We start from the raw sequence: 19,055 nt of genomic DNA, 5'->3' as shown, positions 1-19,055 counted from the left end.
CAGCCCAGCAGCACATTTTTGAGGTCTGGGAATGAGCTTGGGAAGGTGAGTGAAGAACAACTGAAAAAAATGAAGCGCATTTGTGGCTGAAGGTCATTTTCTGGTGAATCACGATCGGGGGAAGCTATGGCCGCTCTTGCAGTGATCAAGTGTCTGCCGCCTGGATTCTTTCCTGGCACGTCAGATCCACAGCTTCCAAGAAAGTGCTACTGTCTTACATGACAAAGTAATATTTGGCTCAAAGAAATCACTGCCAAACTGAGCAGCCAGTAAATTCTATGACAGCATTCACCATAATTCCCAAATGTAAACCAGATAGTACATTGTCATTCATAACCAGCGGACTGTCAGAAGTAAGAGAAATGTTGGAGAGGCCTGCAGAAGCTGATCTGCTGCCCCTACGGGCACTGATGGCTTCCTTCATCGATGCAGATGTGGGGAGAAGTGGGCGAGGTATAGTCCCCAAGCAGTCCCAGGCTGAGAGCCCTGCACAGGACTGGAAATACACATCAAGGTTCACAGGCTGTCTGGTCTTAAGGAAGTGACAGCATAAGCAGGAGCATGTCAGTATATTCACAGCAATACCCTGCATGCAGTTCTGTTTGCAAATGGACACCTCTCACTCTTACATGACCGGCTCCAACAGAAGCAAAACTCAGGTCTATCCTAGAGCACATCAGGCAGAAGTTTCTCTGTGGAGGATGAGCTTCGAAAGTAATTGTAATTTAATTAGAAATTTAGATGTGAGTTCCTGGTTTTTTTAGTGGGACTTTTTTTTTTTTTTTTTTTTTTGGTAATTTATACATTAGCCGAGATGCTTTTCCTACTACAGTGCCAGAAGTTAACTTCTAATAGAATCCATGCATTTTGTTCTCTCTCATGTCTTTTCTCCATTACCTATTCTTCACACTTCTAAATTTAAGAAGTATAGATGTATACATCTGTGCATGTGTGTGTATGTCTCCTTGGCAGCAGTTCTACTTCTTTGGTGGTTACTAAACACTTGAGGACTGGTAAACTGTGAGGAATTGAATCTTGCTGGCTGAAAGGTAGAGGACCGGAGTCTGCCTTGCGCCCCTTATGCCTTCAGGGGCCCGGCAGGGTCTCCTGCTCTTGGGGCTCATCCTGCAAGAGGTGGCTGGTATCCAAGCAGCCCACCCCGATTGTCTCCCCAGGGAAGAAGGCAGGGCAGCTGTGAGGCAATGCTTCTCCATGGTGCTGGGAATCTCTGTGGTATAAACCCAGTGGGATGGAGGAGATAATTTCAAATAATTGATATTTAGTTGCATTGACCATGAAACCAGCCCTTCATGAGCACTCTCTCTGGCCCAGGGCAGCACTGCACCCCTCCGGCGGGAAAGCCGGTGTGGGAGGGTCCACCCCTGCAGGAGAGGGCTTGGAGAAGCTCCCTCCTGGGACACTGAAAAAGTGAGCGAGGAAGAATGATGCCTCAGTTCAGTTCACCAGGAGAAATACAGTAAAGGCCAGCGTAGCGAGGAGAGCACCACACAGTTGTGGAGATGTCAGCAGACGCAGCAAGGGACCATGGACGCGGGCTCCAGCCACCAAAGTGCAGGGTAGAGAGGAGCTGCACCTAGAAAGCCATGGCACAGGCAGCACCAGGAAGCCTGGGCATCACACCCACCGACCCCAGTTTCACTCTGCAGGGAGCAGAGGGGCCTTCATGTTTTTACATTAGAAAGGGATCGGAGAGCACGTTGGATTTCAGAATTTGAATGAAGGCAGCTAAGAGAGGGGATGCATGAGGGTGCAGGGGGGTAGGGTACGCAGAGGCGATTCCAGAGTTAATGCAAGCAAGTAAGGAGGAAGTCCAGAGCCAGGAAGGAGGTGCTGGGAATGCAGAGGAAACGGCAGACTCCGGAGACACTTGGCGGAAAGCCCGTTGGAATCAGTGCCCTCCCAGTGCAGTGTGAGGACGAGGGTCAGCAGTGTCTCCCCCATGTCAGGTTCTGAAGCCTGGCTTAAGGGCCTTGCAATTCACTGAGTTAAGGAGCAGAGAAGGAAAGGGGGGTTGTTTCTGTTTTTTGGAGTTTTGCTGAGAGCAAGGTTGGAGGAAATGAGGTAAGAAGTTCAACTTGAAACCTGCTGAGTTTAAAGTATCTCTAGACCCTCTAGACAAAGGCATCCAGGAGGGAGGTAGGAGCCGTCCGCCTCTGAGCGTTCACTGAAGCCGCTTGGTGTGAGTGAGGCATCCCACCTAATGAGTTCAGAGGGAAAGAGAGCAGCAAAACTCCAATGTTCAGCAGAGCAGGAATCAGGAAGGGGCCAGAGGTGTGAGGAGAAACCCAGGCGGGTCTGTGGCCACCAGAGGAACCCATTCCAGGAGGGAGGGAAGGCAGCCGTGCTGGGGCCGCAAGGGTCCCCAGGGCGGGGAGGTGCCCTCACAGCTGGGGATGGTGGCGTTGCAGACCCTTAGAGAAGAGTGTCAGGCCAGAAACCAGCTCACCATGGTGTGAATGGCAGGCAGGAAGTGGCTTTGGAATATGTCCAGGTTCTATTTGAATAGAGAAAAATTTCCCCCACCACCATGCCACCCGAAAAGAGAGTGAACCCACACTCTGGGATGTGAGGGCAGGATAGTTGGCTGCACTGTCCCCAAGTTCTGCCCCTTTTCCCGCTTCTGTCCAATGTGAGAGGTGTTGCCACTGCAGTGTATCCAAAGTTCCGGGCATGCAGAGCCGCCCTCTGGCCATCGTTGGGGTCATGGATCCTTTAGGAGTGAGGAAGCAGAATGTGTTGGTGTGAAAGGCCTTTCATATGGCCGGGCGTGGACACAGAGAGAAAGCTCCAAACATCCTTGCGGCATTGCTCCTGCCTGGCTGAACAGCACGTTCACAGTGAGACAAACTCAGGTCATAATGAGAACAGAAGATCACAACAGCCACATGACATGTGTGCACACACACACACAGGCACACATACACACATGCACACACATATACACACGCACACATACACTCACATATACACATGCACACACACATATATACACACATACATGCACATATACACATGCACATGTATACACATGCACACATATACCACATTCTTGCACAAAAATTTCACAAAAACATCACGGGTAACGATATCTAGGAATAATCTTATTGTGAAACTGACCACTCAGGCTGTGGCGGGTAAATCACAATATGGATATTCCAACCCCAAAGAAAGCAAGAATGTACTGTGATCAGCGCAGACCCACCCTAGGTCTCTAGTTTCCCTCCCCCCATAATGCTCCTTGCTGCCTAATGAACCGCGTGCATCTTTGGTGGTCTGCGCTGCTGCCGCTACACCTCTGCAAACACCAAATGCGCAGGAAGCGTATCGGGCGCAGCACGGCTGCACTCAATTGTTGCCTTCTATTTCGTGGATGAAAACTGCTGTTGATTTCTCTTTTAACAAGTGCTGTTGGGAAGAACCAGTGTTCTGGAGGCTGTTTTCCCCTGTGTCATGAGAACAGGGCGCCAGCTGAGTCACTTCTCTGGAATGGACGTTAATGTCACTTGGTTTCCTCTTACCCAGGACCCCAGGCTTCATGTCTGGACAAATGAGCCATGCATTATCTTTCCACCAGACTGAAGAAAGATCAGTTTCTTGTGGTTTGTTGTTCTTTTTTTAATTGCGGATGTCTGTTCAACATTCGCCCAAATAATCCTTCCAAACCGGGGAGTCTTAAGGGGAGCGCAGGATGTCCAGATAGCACCAGCCCTTTGTTAACCGGAGAGATGACAGACAATAACTCCAGCGTGGTGAAACCCAGCCCACACATACACCCCGTCCCAGGGCCAGTGTTAGGGCCATCAAGTGGCCCTGGTAGCCAGTGGTTCCAGGAGCAGCATCAGACACTCGGTGTTACTGTGGACAGTAGCTTTGCACAAATTCCTGGCGAGGTGATTTCCAAAATATTAGATACCTTTAAAGACAGATGAGGAAGACCGGACTAGGATCTGGCTTTTACTGTCCGCCATTTAACCTTCCTCACACCAAGCTTCAAGGCAACACAGCGTGAGACATCCATGAGCAAGAAACCAGGCTGTTGAGCCACTCATGGGCCACGTCCCCTGTCCCCTCGCAGGGCTTGCAGTCATCACACTCAAAGTTAGCCCAGGTTTTTCTCTAGGCATTGTTGCCAAGCTTATAATTTCGCATGTTCACAGACAAATGTATATTTAGATACCTTAGGTTGCTGCTGACATCCTGAGGGTGTCTTCTGGCTGTAAACAAACATAATTCTGATCACTGGGAGACTCTGTTCTCGGACAGCCCCTTGGTGTTCAGTGACATGGACTCCAAGTTCACCATCTGATGGGTGGGCTTCTGCCACTGGTGCTGTCATATGGCACCTCCCTAAAACCTTCCCATTCATACATGGTCCCCGGCACCTGTTCTTTGTCTCCCCTATCTTTCCTTTTCTTCTTGACATCAAATTCGAAGCCACTTACACACCCTTGTGTTTTCTTCACGACAAAATATGTCACTGATGTTACTGTTACTGTTACATCAGTTTGGTTTCTTCAGAAATCAAAACAGTGACATCTTTCTTCTGTCTGGTGGAAAGATAATCAGAGCTGATTTAACAGTAACGTCAGTTCTTTCCTAGAAAACCCAACCAGGTGATATCGGTGAACATTTCCATTTCCAAAATAAAGAAACTGAGGCTCAGGGAAGGGCAGTGACTTCCTTGTGGTCATAGAACTGGCAGAGCTGGGATTCAACCCAGGTCACACTTCAAATCCGGACTCTTCCTTCTTGACCACCCGGGGCTCCAAATCCCGTGAATCTGTGTTTAACTGACCAGTGTTAAATCGCTTCGATTTGTTCACAAACTTGATGGCCACCATTCTGCCCTTTTCTCCTCTCAGCTGCCTTCTTCCCGATGCTCTTAAGCCCTCACTCACTGCCTGTGGGGTCACTGCAGGGACTTATACCACTGTCTCCCATGTCTCATCCCAGCTCCTCTCTGTGGTCAGCACCCAGGCCTCCCTACAGGTCTTCTCAGCCACAACAGCCTTCTCCTGAGGAACCTGTACCTCCATGAGGTGGCCTCCTGATTTCCCACAACTCCCCTGGAACACACAGCTCGTCCTCTCCAAGGTCCAGCTAAATGCTGCTTCATAATATGCTTAACCAGCCAACCTTTTTAGCATGCAGAACTCCACAGCTGTTTAGAAAATCTTCCTAATGCAGCCTGTTTTCAACAACGAATCTGTTCAGAGAAGCTAGAGAAAGCATAGGTTATGTCTCAGTATTTCCCAGGAGTGTGTTAATATTTCAGAATATTAGCCTGCAGCTCCAGGGGCCTCCTCTGCATACCTTTTGACCGGCGTTGCTAAAAAGTAACAGAAATGACTTGTTTGAGTTTCACCTTCTTTTTCTACCCATCACTCTGTAGCAGGGAGGGGGATTAATGAGCCATGAAATGGCTACAGTTGAATAGGGTAGGGTTAAAGCAGAGAAGCAATGTTCTTAAATCACCTTTGCAGGACTGTGGCTGGCTTGGTTTTGTATGAATTTCCATGAACCCCAGGCATACATTGTTTATTTTCGCAGACAATTTGTCCATCTGCTTTTGGCTTAATTCCCGCTTCAGGAAGATCAGTGGAAAAGATATATTCAGAATCTAAAGTCAGGTCTGTTCCTTAAGGGAAGTCTGTATGTGGATGACAATGCCCTATGGAACTCTTGAAAAGCCCCATATGAATCCTCTGTTTTATATAGCAGTCGAACGGCCCAGACCTCTTTGTGCCTCAGTTTCCTCACCCATAAAATGGGTACAATAACAGTACCTACCTCGTAGACGTTTGTGAGGACTCCATATGCTGACTGTTGGAAAGTGCTCCAAACAGTGAACTGCTCTAGAGCCTGAAAATGTCAGCTGCTGTTACAGCTTAGTCCCAACCAGGGGCCAAAGCTAATAACCTGAAACACTATCTCATGGACTTCTGCAATGGGCTGGGTCTAACAGGTCCGCCAGTACACAAATTTGGAACACTTTCCTTTAAGCAAGTCAAAGGGAAGGGAATCGTTGAACAAATCAGTGACTGAGTTTGTTCAACCAGCCTGTAGAAAGGAAAATGGAATTCGATGTGCTCTTTTGACATCTTTGGAGCTCTGCAGTCAGGACTTTCCCCATGGGACGTGAGCTCCCCATGACAAATGAGGGAGCTGCCCTCTCTCCCACCGAGATGAGTCACCGTAACCCAAAACAATCTCAAAATCTTTGACATCACTGCCGCTTGCAAATCTGTGCCTCCAGCCAAGGGCCGGTGGATGCTACCGCCTGCCACCTCGTGTTCACCACCAGGACTACACGTCACTACGAGTCTGCTGCCCTCATACCCCGGCACAGGAACGGTAAAAAGACCAAACAAAAACGTATCTTTTTTGGACATAAGGTTGAAATCTGATTTTAAAACAGAGACATTCAGTAAGCATTAAACATCTTCCTTTTATAGCTTTCTCACAGACCTGCATTGGCAAACTCACCCCTTTCCTCCATAACCTTTAAGCCCCTGAGTCACAGTAGTTGCCCTGAATTGCTTACGCAGGTCTGGCTTATCACTGACAGTTGTCCTCAAAACACTTGGTTCAAATATTACCAGCACTAAATCTGGAGGAGGGAGTCCTGGCATTCCAGAGCCCTTGCCTCATTTTCTAGCGGGATCCCAGCAGATGGCCTGATTTATCTAATCAGATGCTGAGCGCGGGCCTCACTGACCCAGCCCTCCTTTCCACAAACAAGTCTGGTGGTCTCCTTTTTTATGACTCCACTTGAGAGGCCTGGAAAACATTCTCCCTGATAATGCAGGTGATAAAACCAGATCATCTGGTGGAACGAACAATCAGAAATTCCACTGGGCGGACACAGGGCTTAGAGAAGAGTTGAGATTGTGGATAATGTTTTCCGGTAGATGAAGATGAATGAAGGAATTGAATGGAGGGTGGGGGGGTCCAAAGGAGAGGGTAAGTCCTCCAGAGCATGAGCTGCTGATGCTCGGCTTCAGAAATTGGGAAGTCATTATAATGGTCAGAAATGTGGTCTAAAAATAAAAGATTCCGTGTGGGAAGAACATGAATTTTGGAGCCAGGCAGAGGGGTAAATAGCAGTGCCATAATGCATGTGCTTAACAGGCAGCACATGGAGTGTGTTCTATGTGTCAAGTCCTGCAAGAGATGCTGGGGACAGAGTGTGAATGTGAGATGGTCCCTACCTCCAAGGGCCTCGCAGTCCCACATGAAATGTAGGTACAGAGATGTAACGTGGCAGTGCCCTGCAGTGTGCCTTGGGGAAGGAGCTCTGGCTGCCTCCTCCAGTTGTGAGGAGGGGAAGATGCCCCCAGAGAGCCCGTGCTTGAGTCACATCCTCTCGTGCCCTTGAGAGCCGCAGGCAGTGAGGGCTGAGTGTGCCGTGGCCCCCAGGTTCCAGAAAAACTGGCCCAACCGCTAGGCACTCAGACTGGAGCGTGGAGCGCACTGTGCCAGCATGGAAAGGGGTGTGCCAGGGCAGCAGGAGACAAAAAACCCCGACAGCCATGGCGGGGTGGGGTGTGGTGACTGGCAGAGCCTGCAGAGCTGACACGGTGGCTTGGGGGCAAAGCAGACAGGGCTCTCAGAGCCCCCCCCCCACCTTCCCTTCACAAATGAGACATGAGCCGGCAGTGCTCAGCTGTGGGGAGCAGCCCGGACCGTGACGTGGGACCCTCAGCGTGTGGGACCCTCGGGGTGTGGTAAGCAGGTGTTGCTGCATGCAGAGCACCACTGGGTCCAGGTGCTGTGGGTGAGAGGCTCATCTCTTGGGGCTGTCCCTTCACCTGTCTACGTGAGAATTAGACACACTCTGTGGCTCCCAGACCTGCCTGTGAATCTGAAGTGCTTGGGGGCCTTGCTGAAAACATCAGTTCCTGACTGGGTGGTGGCTCATGCCTGTAACCCCAGCACTTTGGGAGGCTGAGGCAGGAGGATGGCTTGAGCCGGGGAGTTTGAGGCTGCAGTGAGCTATGATTATGCCACTGCAGTCCAGCCAGGCAACAGCAAAACCCTGACTCAAAAAATATGTATTACATATATATAAATTTCCTGTCCTTTTGTGGGTCATCAGCATGATGCTGGGGCGTTCACAGTCATGTGTGAGACATGCCTCTCTCAAAACTTGTTAAGATGTCAGCACATGACCCATCTCACGTGAAAAAATTAAAAAGAAAAAAACAAGCAAAAAGAAAAATACATATGTAAATTCTTCCCAGTCTCCTTCCCTTGATTCCCAAACTGCTAGACCAGAAAATTCACAAGGTATGAAACTCCCCGTAGTTGGTACTTTGGCGGCCAGCCCAGGCCAGTCCTGGGACAGGGACCACTTCAGAACGATCACCCAGAACCCTGTTAAAATGTAGGACAGGAGAAGGCCCAAGCGCCCTGATTGCTAATGAGCCCCCAGGTGACTCTCAAGCTGCTGACCCCCAATCTCTCTCAGACACCCCAGATGCTCTCTGAGGTCCCTTCGAAGTCCAACATTTTATGAAGCCTTTGGGAAAGTAATCAGTTACCAGTGGCAAAGAGTGGAGATGTAAATGTGAAAAGTGATACTATCTTGGTCTAATTTCAAATGGCTATCACTGTCTATAATCTATAAGACTCTTGCTAGGGAATGAGGCTCATGTTTGCGTATTAAGGAAGACAAAGGTTGTTTTTGTATCATAATGTATGAGAAAGAAATATTTTTTTTTTTTGAGACGGAGTCTCGCTCTGTCGCCCAGGCTGGAGTGCAGTGGCCGGATCTCAGCTCACTGCAAGCTCCGCCTCCCGGGTTCCCGCCATTCTCCTGCCTCAGCCTCCCAAGTGGCTGGGACTACAGGCGCCCGCCACCTCGCCCGGCTAGTTTTTTGTGTTTTTTAGTAGAGATGGGGTTTCACCATGTTAGCCAGGATAGTCTCGATCTCCTGACCTCGTGATCCGCCCATCTCGGCCTCCCAGAGTGCTGGGATTACAGGCTTGAGCCACCGTGCCCGGCCAAGAAAGAAATATTCTTTTATCCAAAATAAAATGAATCCATACTCTAGGTAAGAACTTTGGAGCCGTGTTTCTCTTTAGTTTCTGTATGGTAGAATTTTTTTTGTTAATTATCTTTTTCCCCTGTCTTTCGGTAGCAGCAACACGCTGGGTGAATCTCAAATGCATTGTGCTAAGTGAAAGGAGCCAGGCTCAAGACTGCACACTGTATGGTTCTATTTCTGTGAGTGTCTAGAAAAGGCAAACTACATGGAGGGAGACACATGAGGGATGGACCGAGGTTTGGAGAAGGGAGCATTTGATGACAAAGGGGCGGCACCCAGAATGTGGGTCGATTTGGAGCTTTTCTGTCTCTTGCTAATAATAGTGGTGGTTACACAACTCTGCATTTATTAACAACACACCAAGTAACACACCAAAAATGTGAATTTTATTGTATGTAAATGAAAAGATAAGGTATTTTTTAAAGGAGTAAGAAAATGAAGTCAAAATAAAATAACAGATAAGTAGGCAGTAGCCAAAGGAGAAGGAGGACAATGGTGGTTATCAAGCATTTTCTAACAACAGAAAAGGTGGAGTTCTATTTAAAGCGTGTCCTATTCAGGAACATTTCAAATAAAGATAAGGGGGGGAAAAAGCAGTACATCACAGCCAGTTCAAACCCCCTCCCCATGCCCACCGCTCCACCCTTGGCTCATAACCTTTTTTCTTAGTTGGCCAATGTGGTGTTTGCTTGTTTTATCATAGCAGAACCAATTCAATATAATGCTGACTTCAAGAATGTTTTTCTCTCATATATATAGACTGCTTTTCAGTCTAAATGCAAAATAGATATAACTTTTGGTCCTGTCCTTGGGCTGTGCCACAGATACTGAGCAGTCACCCTGGAAGACAGGCGGCCTGCTTGCTCAGCTCACCAAGAGCCCGCCTTTGGAAGGCTGCCCACACACCTTTCCTCTCTGCTTCCACCTGGGGCAGCCTGCGGGGCTGTTAGCTGCTTACTACCTGCAGAGGCGCATGGGGTAATGACAGGCACATGGTGCAATGGGAGCACACCATCTCGGCCGTGAGTCATGCCATGCTCTTGGGTGTGAAGATGACCTAAGAATACCAGGAAAATATTGGCACGTGCAGTTGGCATATGAAAATTAGTAACCCGCGAGTGAGGTCATCAGTATAGACAATTAACTCTTGTAATTGCCAGTCATCATGTAATCCTGGTAGCTCAGTAGTTGTCCCCTATGCTAATTGTCACTCTCTAACCATGTAAGTGGAGGCCACCACCACAGCATCCGTTACTTCTTCCACGCTGTGTGAGGGTGATGCTCTGGGCATTGAAACACTGCATGTCAGCGGCGCTAGATTTGAAGGAGTGTTTCATGCCCATTCGAGGCCTGACAGCCAAAGCTCTCTGCACATGGAACCTGTGACTCCAGAATCTGCTTCCTCCTGGCCCCTTCCTCAGGTGCAGTCTGGGCTCAGGGCCCTGAATTCATCCACAATCAGACTCCAAGACTTCTTAGAGGACAGGCAGGCTTAGGAAATCACGTCAGTCTATTACACAATGATTCACATTTAGGCAAATGAAATGTCTTTATTGCTAAAAGCACAGAGGTAATAAAAGGCTTTCCCAGAAAATCAACTTTTCCAACACATGCCAGGTAAAATCATATCCAGACTATAAAAAGTTTGGGCTAAAAGCCATTGAGCACAACTGCCCATGTGCTGCCTATTTTTAGAATAAGAAGCAGGAGTTTTCAGATACTGATACTATGGGTAGGGAAGACGAGATCATCCACTTTTTCTCTGCTTTAAAATGTACACCTACCCCAGTCAAATCATTTCAGATAAAACTATATAACAGCATCTTAGAATTATAGGTGGTACCTTCTGGGATCTGAAAATTTGTCTGTGGAGATAAAGCATGACAGAAACCAGTGGGTTCCCAGACTTCGCCTTCACTCCTGAATCTAATTCAGTCCTGACCCACTTTCAGTTCTCCTGCCCTGTGGGCTGTGCCCCAGACAGTTCTCGAAATTTCTGTCAGGATCACCGTCAGACCACATTCCGTACAAGGAAAGCTAGGTCTTGATTTCTTCAGATTATTTCCCTGGCAGACTTTTTTTTTTTTTTTTTTTTGAGACAGAGTCTCACTCTTATCACCAGGCTGGAGTGCAGTGGCATGATCTTGGCTCACTGCAACCTCCGCCTCCCGGGTTCACACCATTCTCCTGCCTCAACCTCCCAAGTAGCTGGGACTACAGGCACCCGCCGCCACACCTGGCTTATTTTTGTATTTTTAGTAGAGACAAGGTTTCACCATGTTGGCCAGTGATCCGCCCACCTCAGCCTCCCAAAGTGTTGGGATTACAGGCGTGAGTCACCCCGCCTGGCCCCTGGCAGACATTTTTAAAAAGCATTCGGCTAGACGGTTTTTTCCAAATGTCACTTTAAAGGTGTACACTCTCCTTCCTTTCCTAACTGTTCTGTATCGCGTAAGCTCACTTGCAGGAATACCTGGAAGGGACATAATCTCGGCCACCGGGCAACATGCCTGTGATGTCACGGTTTGTCTTCTTCATCTTTGCCTTTACTCAGCTCCTCTTTTGTTTGTTTCTTTTTAGGTCAAGGTTATTGAGGCATAATTGACATACAAGTCATTGAATATTGGCAAATGTATACAGCCATAGAACCACCAGAATCATGCCATACAGCGGGTCCATTACCCCAGAAACTTTCCTTGTACTCTCTCAGTTAGTCCCTCCCCTCCACCTCCAGCCCTGGCAGCCACTCATCTGTTTTCTGTCTTTAGTTTCGCCTTTTCTAGAACGTCATAAAAATAGCATCAGACAGTAAGTAGCATTTTGTGTCTGGCTTCCTTCACATAGCAGAATGCCTTTGAGATTCAGCTTTACTGCTGCACACATCGGGCACTTTGTTCTTTTTTATTGCCGAATAGCAATCCCAGGAGTAAGCTAATTTAATAAAACCAGGATGAACATTCTCATACGGGTCTTGGTGTGGATATAGGCCTTCATTTCTCTTAGGTATATACCTAGGAGTAGGATTGCTGGGTTCTGTGAACTCTAGAAGAAACTGCCAAACTGTCTTCCCAAGAGGCTGCACCCTTTTGCCTTCCGGCCGGCAGCCAATGGAATTCAAGGTGCCATCCTTCCCAGCTCTTGGCGTGGCCCCTTTTTCTGTGTATATTCACCATTTTAGTCCATCACAGTTACAGCTCTCTGTGGATTTAATTTGCTTTTCCCTAATGACCACTGAAGTTTAGCATCTTTTCACGTGTACAACTTCTTTGGTGAAGTGTCTGCTCAAATCTTTTGCCAGATTTTGCAGTTGGGTTGTTCATTTCTTTAGTATTGAGTTTTGAGAGTTCTTTCTGTGTTCCGGAAGAAGTTGTTTATCAGATATGTGTTTTGCAAATATGTTTCCCAGTCTGTCCCCTGCCTTTTTATTTTTAACAGTATCTTTTGACAATCAAACCTTTTTAACCTAGCCAACTTTTTCTTTTATAGGTTGCAATCTTCGTGTCTTATCTAAGAAACCTTTGCCTGATCCAGACTCACAAAGATTTTCGCCTGTGTTTTCTTCTAGAAGCGATATAGCTTTAGCTCTTACATTTAGGTCCATTTTGAGTTAAGCGTCTGCATATCAAGTGACATAAAGGTGAAGGCGAGGGTGCGTTTCTTTACATGTGGGTGTTATTTACTTTGTATTGACACTAGTGCTACAGTCTGCATCAAATAAGTTTGGAGGGCAGAAATTCTAAGGGTCCATATCATTCCACCTCATATAACTGAAATTCTTAATAAATAGTACCCGGGGTGGGACAAATGTTTTATATACTAAATAAGAAGATAGAGAGAGAAGGTGTCCAATTTAACCTCAGCTCTGTGTTGCATGGAATAGGCTGCTGATAGCTGTCTGTGTAATCTACTGTACAAATACTAGCCTTTACATTATTATTACCTTGGAACATGCTACTAATTTCTTCTTGCCAGGGTAGTCTAAAAATTGCTCAGAAATGCTAACTCACCATCCTTAAGAACAATGAATATTTCTAAATTGTGGCTGGTGGAATTATTTTTCTAGAGCCTAAAAAGTAGTCCTTTCTGCCTTTTGGGACATTTTACATATTTCAAATGTGTGGCAAAGAGCTCACAGAAATTAACTAGGCCTTAGGTTGGAATCCCCGGAGGATCACCAGGAATTGCAGCCTTGGACAGGCCTTGAAGGTCTGGAACACACTGCGGAAGGGAGGGAGGGTCCGCCCTGGGGAATGGAGAGGATATGGGCGTCTGCTGGGCGCCAGTGCCCATAAAAGGTGAGACAGGAAGAATCCGCTTAGGAAGGAGAAGGGATTTCCTACTATTCAGATTTCGGCTGGTAAGTCATGAAAAGCTCATTCTTATTCTACCGGTAAAATACTGTACTGTAGATTAAAAATCCTGATGTGTAGTGAATCAAGTTTTATCCTAGGCAACACTGTTTTTATCCTTCGCGGATAAATGAAACTCTTTCTACTCCCTTACCCAAGGCATATTTTAAGGTTAATGACCAATGAATGGAAACCACAGGGTTGTGTGATGTGGGGCCCTGACGAATCCTCCATCTGTCCACCTTTGTTGAAGTCTGAAGCCGTAGAGCTACACTGCGTGTGCCCGTATCTGAACATCTTTTGCCTCTTTTCTCCGAAGTGAAATTCCCCGATTCATGAATGCTGGAGTGTCAGGACCCTGAGCGCATTCTCTCCACAGTCGTGGTATTTGAGTAATGTGGGTTCAAGTCTGGATTTGTTGTCTCCGCCTTTTCAGACTGCAGCTTCCAAAACCAACCCGGAAGTCCCATGTGCGCTCCAGCCATGACTTCAGACAGGGAAAAGAAATGTGCAACCCCCCAGTCCTCACAGTAATCAAAATGGATTCTGTCTTGTAGATATCACTGAAGTATAAGGCCAAGACTGATTTAATTAGAAATAATATTTAACCCACATAAATACTATGTGTTCCTCTGCATGACCCAGTAAGCCAGACCTTTCTACTGAGCTCCAGTTCCACGCTTAAGAGGTTTTTCTTATTGAAAGTCACCTATCTCTTCCCTCAAGAATGCCAGGATGGAGGTTATGGTGGTCTCGTGTGGTGGTTCTCAAACTTTTATATACCAAGGAGTCTCCTGGGGATCAGTTCAAATGTGGATTCGGGAGTTCTGGGGCCAGGCCTGAGACTCTGCATTTATAGCAAGCCCCCAGGTGACACTGACACAGACCTCCCTTGGAGCAGCAAGGGCCTGGTGGAGTCAGCCAGCTCCCCAGAGCTGAGTGCACCCCGGCCAGCCCTGACACTGGTCCCATCTGAGCCCCTGTCCTCTCTCCTCTCCACTGGAGTTCATGTCACTGCATGCAGTTGCCGTGGAGATAAAATGAGAGAAACCATGTTTCAAACTTGTAAAACACATCATCTCAAAAGATACAAACAGTTAAACGATACTGTTCATTATCCTGCTTCCTAGGAAGTAGTACCTTTACATGGTCTGGTGGTGGGATCAGGGCGGGGGACAGGGGACATGACATTACCACTCTGGTCCACAGCGTCTGCTGGCTTCTGAGAAGCACTTTGTGGAAGTATTTTTCTCAAGGATGTTGCAGGAATATTAGGAGCTTTAGAAATTTTGAAGCTTTTGAGATTTATGCAAAGACGTTTAAACTAGACTCTTTTCACTTTCTGGGAGTAATTTTTATTTTTAATGTCACTTATCACAAAAGGAAAGAAAGAGATGAAAATAACTTTTCCCGTCGGGACTTTCTGACTGAGGATAGAAGTTGATAAGGACGATGATTAGCACAAAGGAAAACCCTTGGCATGTACCTGGTCCTCCCAGCTGCTCTTTATAGACGCACCACACTTCCTTAGTGGGCAGGAAATCCTGGGGAAAAGCTCCATCCTGATGACCAAGAGTGGCCTCCTCGGGCCACGCCGTAAATGTCCATTTAATCCCAGCAATGCAGGCTTTGCATTGTGCACAGCGGTGAGGGCTCCATCTGGGAGGACTAAGGTCTAACTCACATTCTGTCCAGGCTCTTCCCAGCCCTCTCTCCGCGGGGAAGCTGGATGGAATTCTGTGAAATGTCCCGTCTCCTCAGAAGCTCAGGATGGACTGTTTAGAAGTGATGCCATCTTAACACTCACTAGAATGGCTATAGACCAAAAAATGGAAAATCACAAGTACTGGTGAGGATACAGAGGACTTGGAACCTTTGCACATTGCTGGTGGGAATGTAAAAGTGTGCAGTCAGTGTGGAAAAAGAAATTCAGTGATACTTGTGCACACATATTTACAGCAGCACTATTTAGCAATTCCACTCCTAGGAACACACCCGAAAGAATTCAGAACAGAGACTCAAGTGGTCACTCATACACACATATTCACAGCAGCACTATCCACAGTAGCCAAAAGATAGACACCACAGATGTCCAGGAACAAATGAATGAACCCATTGTGGTCTATCCGTACAGTGGAATATTATTCAGCCATCAGTGAATGAGGTAATGAATCCCAAAAACATGACCACTGAAAGAAGCCAGACACAAAAGGTCACACATCGTATGATTGATTCTATTTATCGGTAAATCCGTAGAGATAGAAGGCAGAGTGGTGGTTGCCAGGGGCTGGGAGGAAAGGGAATGGGGAGTGATTGATTAATGGGTCTGGGACTTCCTTTCGGGGTGAGGAAAATGTTTTGGAACTACCTAGAGGTGGTGGCTGCACAACATGGTGAATGTATTAAAAGCCACTGAGTTGTATCCTTTAAAATGGTTAGCTTTATGTTAAGTGAATTTCACTTCAGTAAAAAGAAAAGGTTACAGCATGCTCCAGAAAAGGAAAGACTAGAGTTTTTCATTCCAAAGTCAGACTCCCTAACCAAGAAATAAAGATGAGAAAGGAGTTTACTGACAGTGAAAGGAAAATGAGTACATGATGTGGTTAGCCACTTTCCCCCATCAAAGGGAATTGAGGAAGGGTTAACGAATGCAGATAAGAATGTGGTTTTATCAATAAGACGTGCATATTTCCATTTTGGTTAGTAGCAGATGTTCCCTTTGAGTTGGCTGTATGAAATAATCCCACTGGTCACTGCTGCTTGTTTGGTTGGCTAAAAAATAATAATCCCACTGGATAGATATGTAGTTTATGGGCAGTAAAAGTTAACAGTCCCGATAAGAAACATTTTATCCCCCAGAAGACAGCCGGTAGACACTAACAAACTGCAAGCCTCAACATAGTGAGGGGAATGTAGAGCTTCGTGGCATAGTATGTAATCTCAAGAAGGTTATAGTCTAGCATAGCCACAAACTAAACAAAAATGAGCACCACTGGGAAGGACCCACAAAAGTTGGAATCAAAACATGCTTTGTTCCCAAACATATAACAAATGTCGAGTAGGAAACCACTAAGCGTTGGAGATAGGATGAGCCTGGGATATCGTACGTCCAGGGCCAGGGCCACCCATCTTCCGTGAGTCTCCTCACCTAGGTAGAAAGACAGTGGCAATAGCTTCCACTGTAGAATGTTCTCCAAAGACACTAAAGTGCCCAGGCTTCACTATGACTTAGGAGGCCTGAGATCAGGCTGCCCGAGGTGACTACTGATGTGGCATTGACGGGACCCCTCTGGGACACATGGAGGATAGAGGAGAACCCACCGTCTCTAAAACTCTGACTTCGGTCCAGATCAGATTGCCCTGTGGGAGATTTCCCAGCTCCCCTTGGTTTGAGGGGACAGGGGTCCCAAGATTCAGGATACATCATCTTCCATCCACAGTCTTAATCTGCGTGGTTAGTTTCCACCCCAAAAAATCGTCGGAACTACTTCCCCAGATGCCTGGAGTCTCACATCTCAAGGAATTGCCAGTCAGGAACTGTAATGAATGTGGAGATGAGATCTCCCCACACCCCTCCATGCTCCTGCCTCGATGACATTAACATTGTACCCTGGGCTGCGTTTTTAAGTTCCCATTTCACTTCAGCTGTGTGGATTGCTGAGAATGGCATTATGAACATTCTGTGAAGACAGACACTTCTCAGCTGAACAGTTTACGCAGGAAAAAATTACCTGGAGGCAACGGAAGAAAAGCCTAGAAAAATGGCTCAAGTCCCCCTCAATCTCAGGGTGAGACAGGAATTTGACATTTCATAGCAAATGGGGCTTGGCAGGTAAAGGTGCCATGTGATGAATCAAAAGCAGACTCATTCGTCGCAAGAGGAAATCAGGACATACTTTTTTTAAGTTTGGGCTAGCCTGTAAAATGTTAAAAAGGACTATACTACAATAGTTAGTTCCATCCATAGGAGAGACAGAACTCTCCCTCCCCTCTTTTCTAATTTTTAAAACATTTTTATTGTGGTAAATTTATTTTTAATTTTTTAACGTAACATTTAAAATTTTTTGTTAAAATATATGCATAAAAATTTATGCATAAAAATATGCATACGTCCTCGCCTGTGAGTGGCAGCTGAACAATGTGAACCCATGGACAGGGGAGGGGAACACCACAACCCCGGGGCCTGTGGGCGGGTTGCGGGGAGGGAGAGCATCAGGACAGACAGCAAATACAGGGTGGGCTTAACACCTCGGTGATGGGTTGATATTTTATTGTGTTAAGTTCCAGGGCACTAATAAAATACTAACATCGTGGTTACCCTTTGGGTCATATTGACGTGTCTGATTCAGTGGCATTACGTTCTTTCATGTTGTTGTGCAGCCTTCACCACCAATCCATCTCCAGAACTTTCTCATCTTCCCAAACCGAAGCTCTGTCCTCACGAAACTCTGACTCCCCCTGCCCCTCTCGGCCCGGCAGGCAGCCCTCATTCTACTGTCTGTCTCCGTGGATTTGACTGTTCTAGGGGCTGCACTAAGGGGACTCTGTACAGGACTTGTCCTTTCGTGACTGGCTCATTTCACTCAGTACAGAGTCCTCAAGGTTCTTCCGTGTCACAGCTGAGGTGACTACTTCCTTCCTCTTTAAGGGCTGAGTGCTGTTCCATTGTGTGGGTGTCTGTCCATTGTTGGACACTTGAGTGCTTTCCACCTTTTGGCTGTTGTGGATCACACGGCCGTGCACAGAGCGGACCAGTGCTAGCCCCTGCTTTCTACATACCCAGAGGTGGAATCGTGGGACCCTGTAGTGATTGTCTTTTGGAATGTGTTAAGGAGCCGCCAGAGTGTTTTCCAAAGCAGCTACACCATTTCTCATTCCCACCAGCAGCACACAGAGGTTCTGATTTCTCCACATCCTCACAAATACTTACAATTTTGTTGTTGTTTTTTTTTAATAATAGCCATCCTATTTAGTTTGGACAAACATTTTTATATGTTTCAGATGTTCTTTTTTTCCATCTGTGTGAACAAAAGGAGAGATTAACCACTTAAACATGTGAGGGTCATTTTGATACCTGAATGCAATATACATTTCCACACCTACTGTGTGCATTATATTGAGGAAAACAGAGATAAAATTGTAGAAACTCATTTGGAAAATTTTTTATAGTGAAAAGGCCTGCAAAAAAAGAAAACCCAAATCAGTTAATTATTTCATCCCAACCCAGTTTATCATTTCACAATGACATGACTAGAAATTTTGGATAATTTTTTTCTCACATTCCGTATTTTCTCTTCTTAAACTCTGTGACTTCTTTTGTTAGCTATCATGGCAGTAGATGGTGGTTTACATATAATGTTCCCTCTAGATTATAACTCTTTAAAAACAAACAAACAAAAAAGTAGTTTTGAAAGTAACCATAACTGATCATGAGTATTTACTGTGATTAATTGAGGAAACTGAACCTATGTTGTTCCCACAGGGTCAGCCTGGGCCAGTGGGGCCCCAGGGGTACAATGGGCCACCAGGATTACAAGGATTCCCAGGACTGCAGGGACGCAAAGGAGACAAGGGTGAAAGAGGAGCCCCCGGAATAACAGGACCCAAGGGCGACGTGGTACGCACCGCTGTTGTG

At 46.6% G+C, this 19,055-nt stretch overlaps 1 protein-coding gene and 1 non-coding gene across 2 annotated transcripts in view; both read left to right on the top strand.

Annotated features, from left to right (window-relative positions):
* COL4A2 (collagen type IV alpha 2 chain) overlaps positions 1–19,055 on the top strand; it is a 206,709-nt gene that overhangs the window by 105,796 nt on the left and 81,858 nt on the right. Inside the window, exon 5 of the mRNA XM_033177281.1 lies at positions 18,903–19,037. Within this exon, the coding sequence (XP_033033172.1) occupies positions 18,903–19,037 (135 nt within the window). The remainder of the gene's footprint in view (positions 1–18,902; positions 19,038–19,055) is intronic.
* On the top strand, positions 8,100–8,203 carry LOC117063773. Its single transcript, XR_004429066.1, has one exon. It is a non-coding gene; the product is annotated as a small nucleolar RNA U13 (small nucleolar RNA).

Source organism: Trachypithecus francoisi, unplaced genomic scaffold (assembly GCF_009764315.1).
Source record: "Trachypithecus francoisi isolate TF-2019V2 unplaced genomic scaffold, Tfra_2.0 Lachesis_group18, whole genome shotgun sequence".
Taxonomy (NCBI): Eukaryota; Metazoa; Chordata; class Mammalia; order Primates; family Cercopithecidae; genus Trachypithecus; species Trachypithecus francoisi.
Note: the sequence above shows the minus strand (reverse complement) of the source record. Positions and strands in the feature narration are given on the sequence as shown.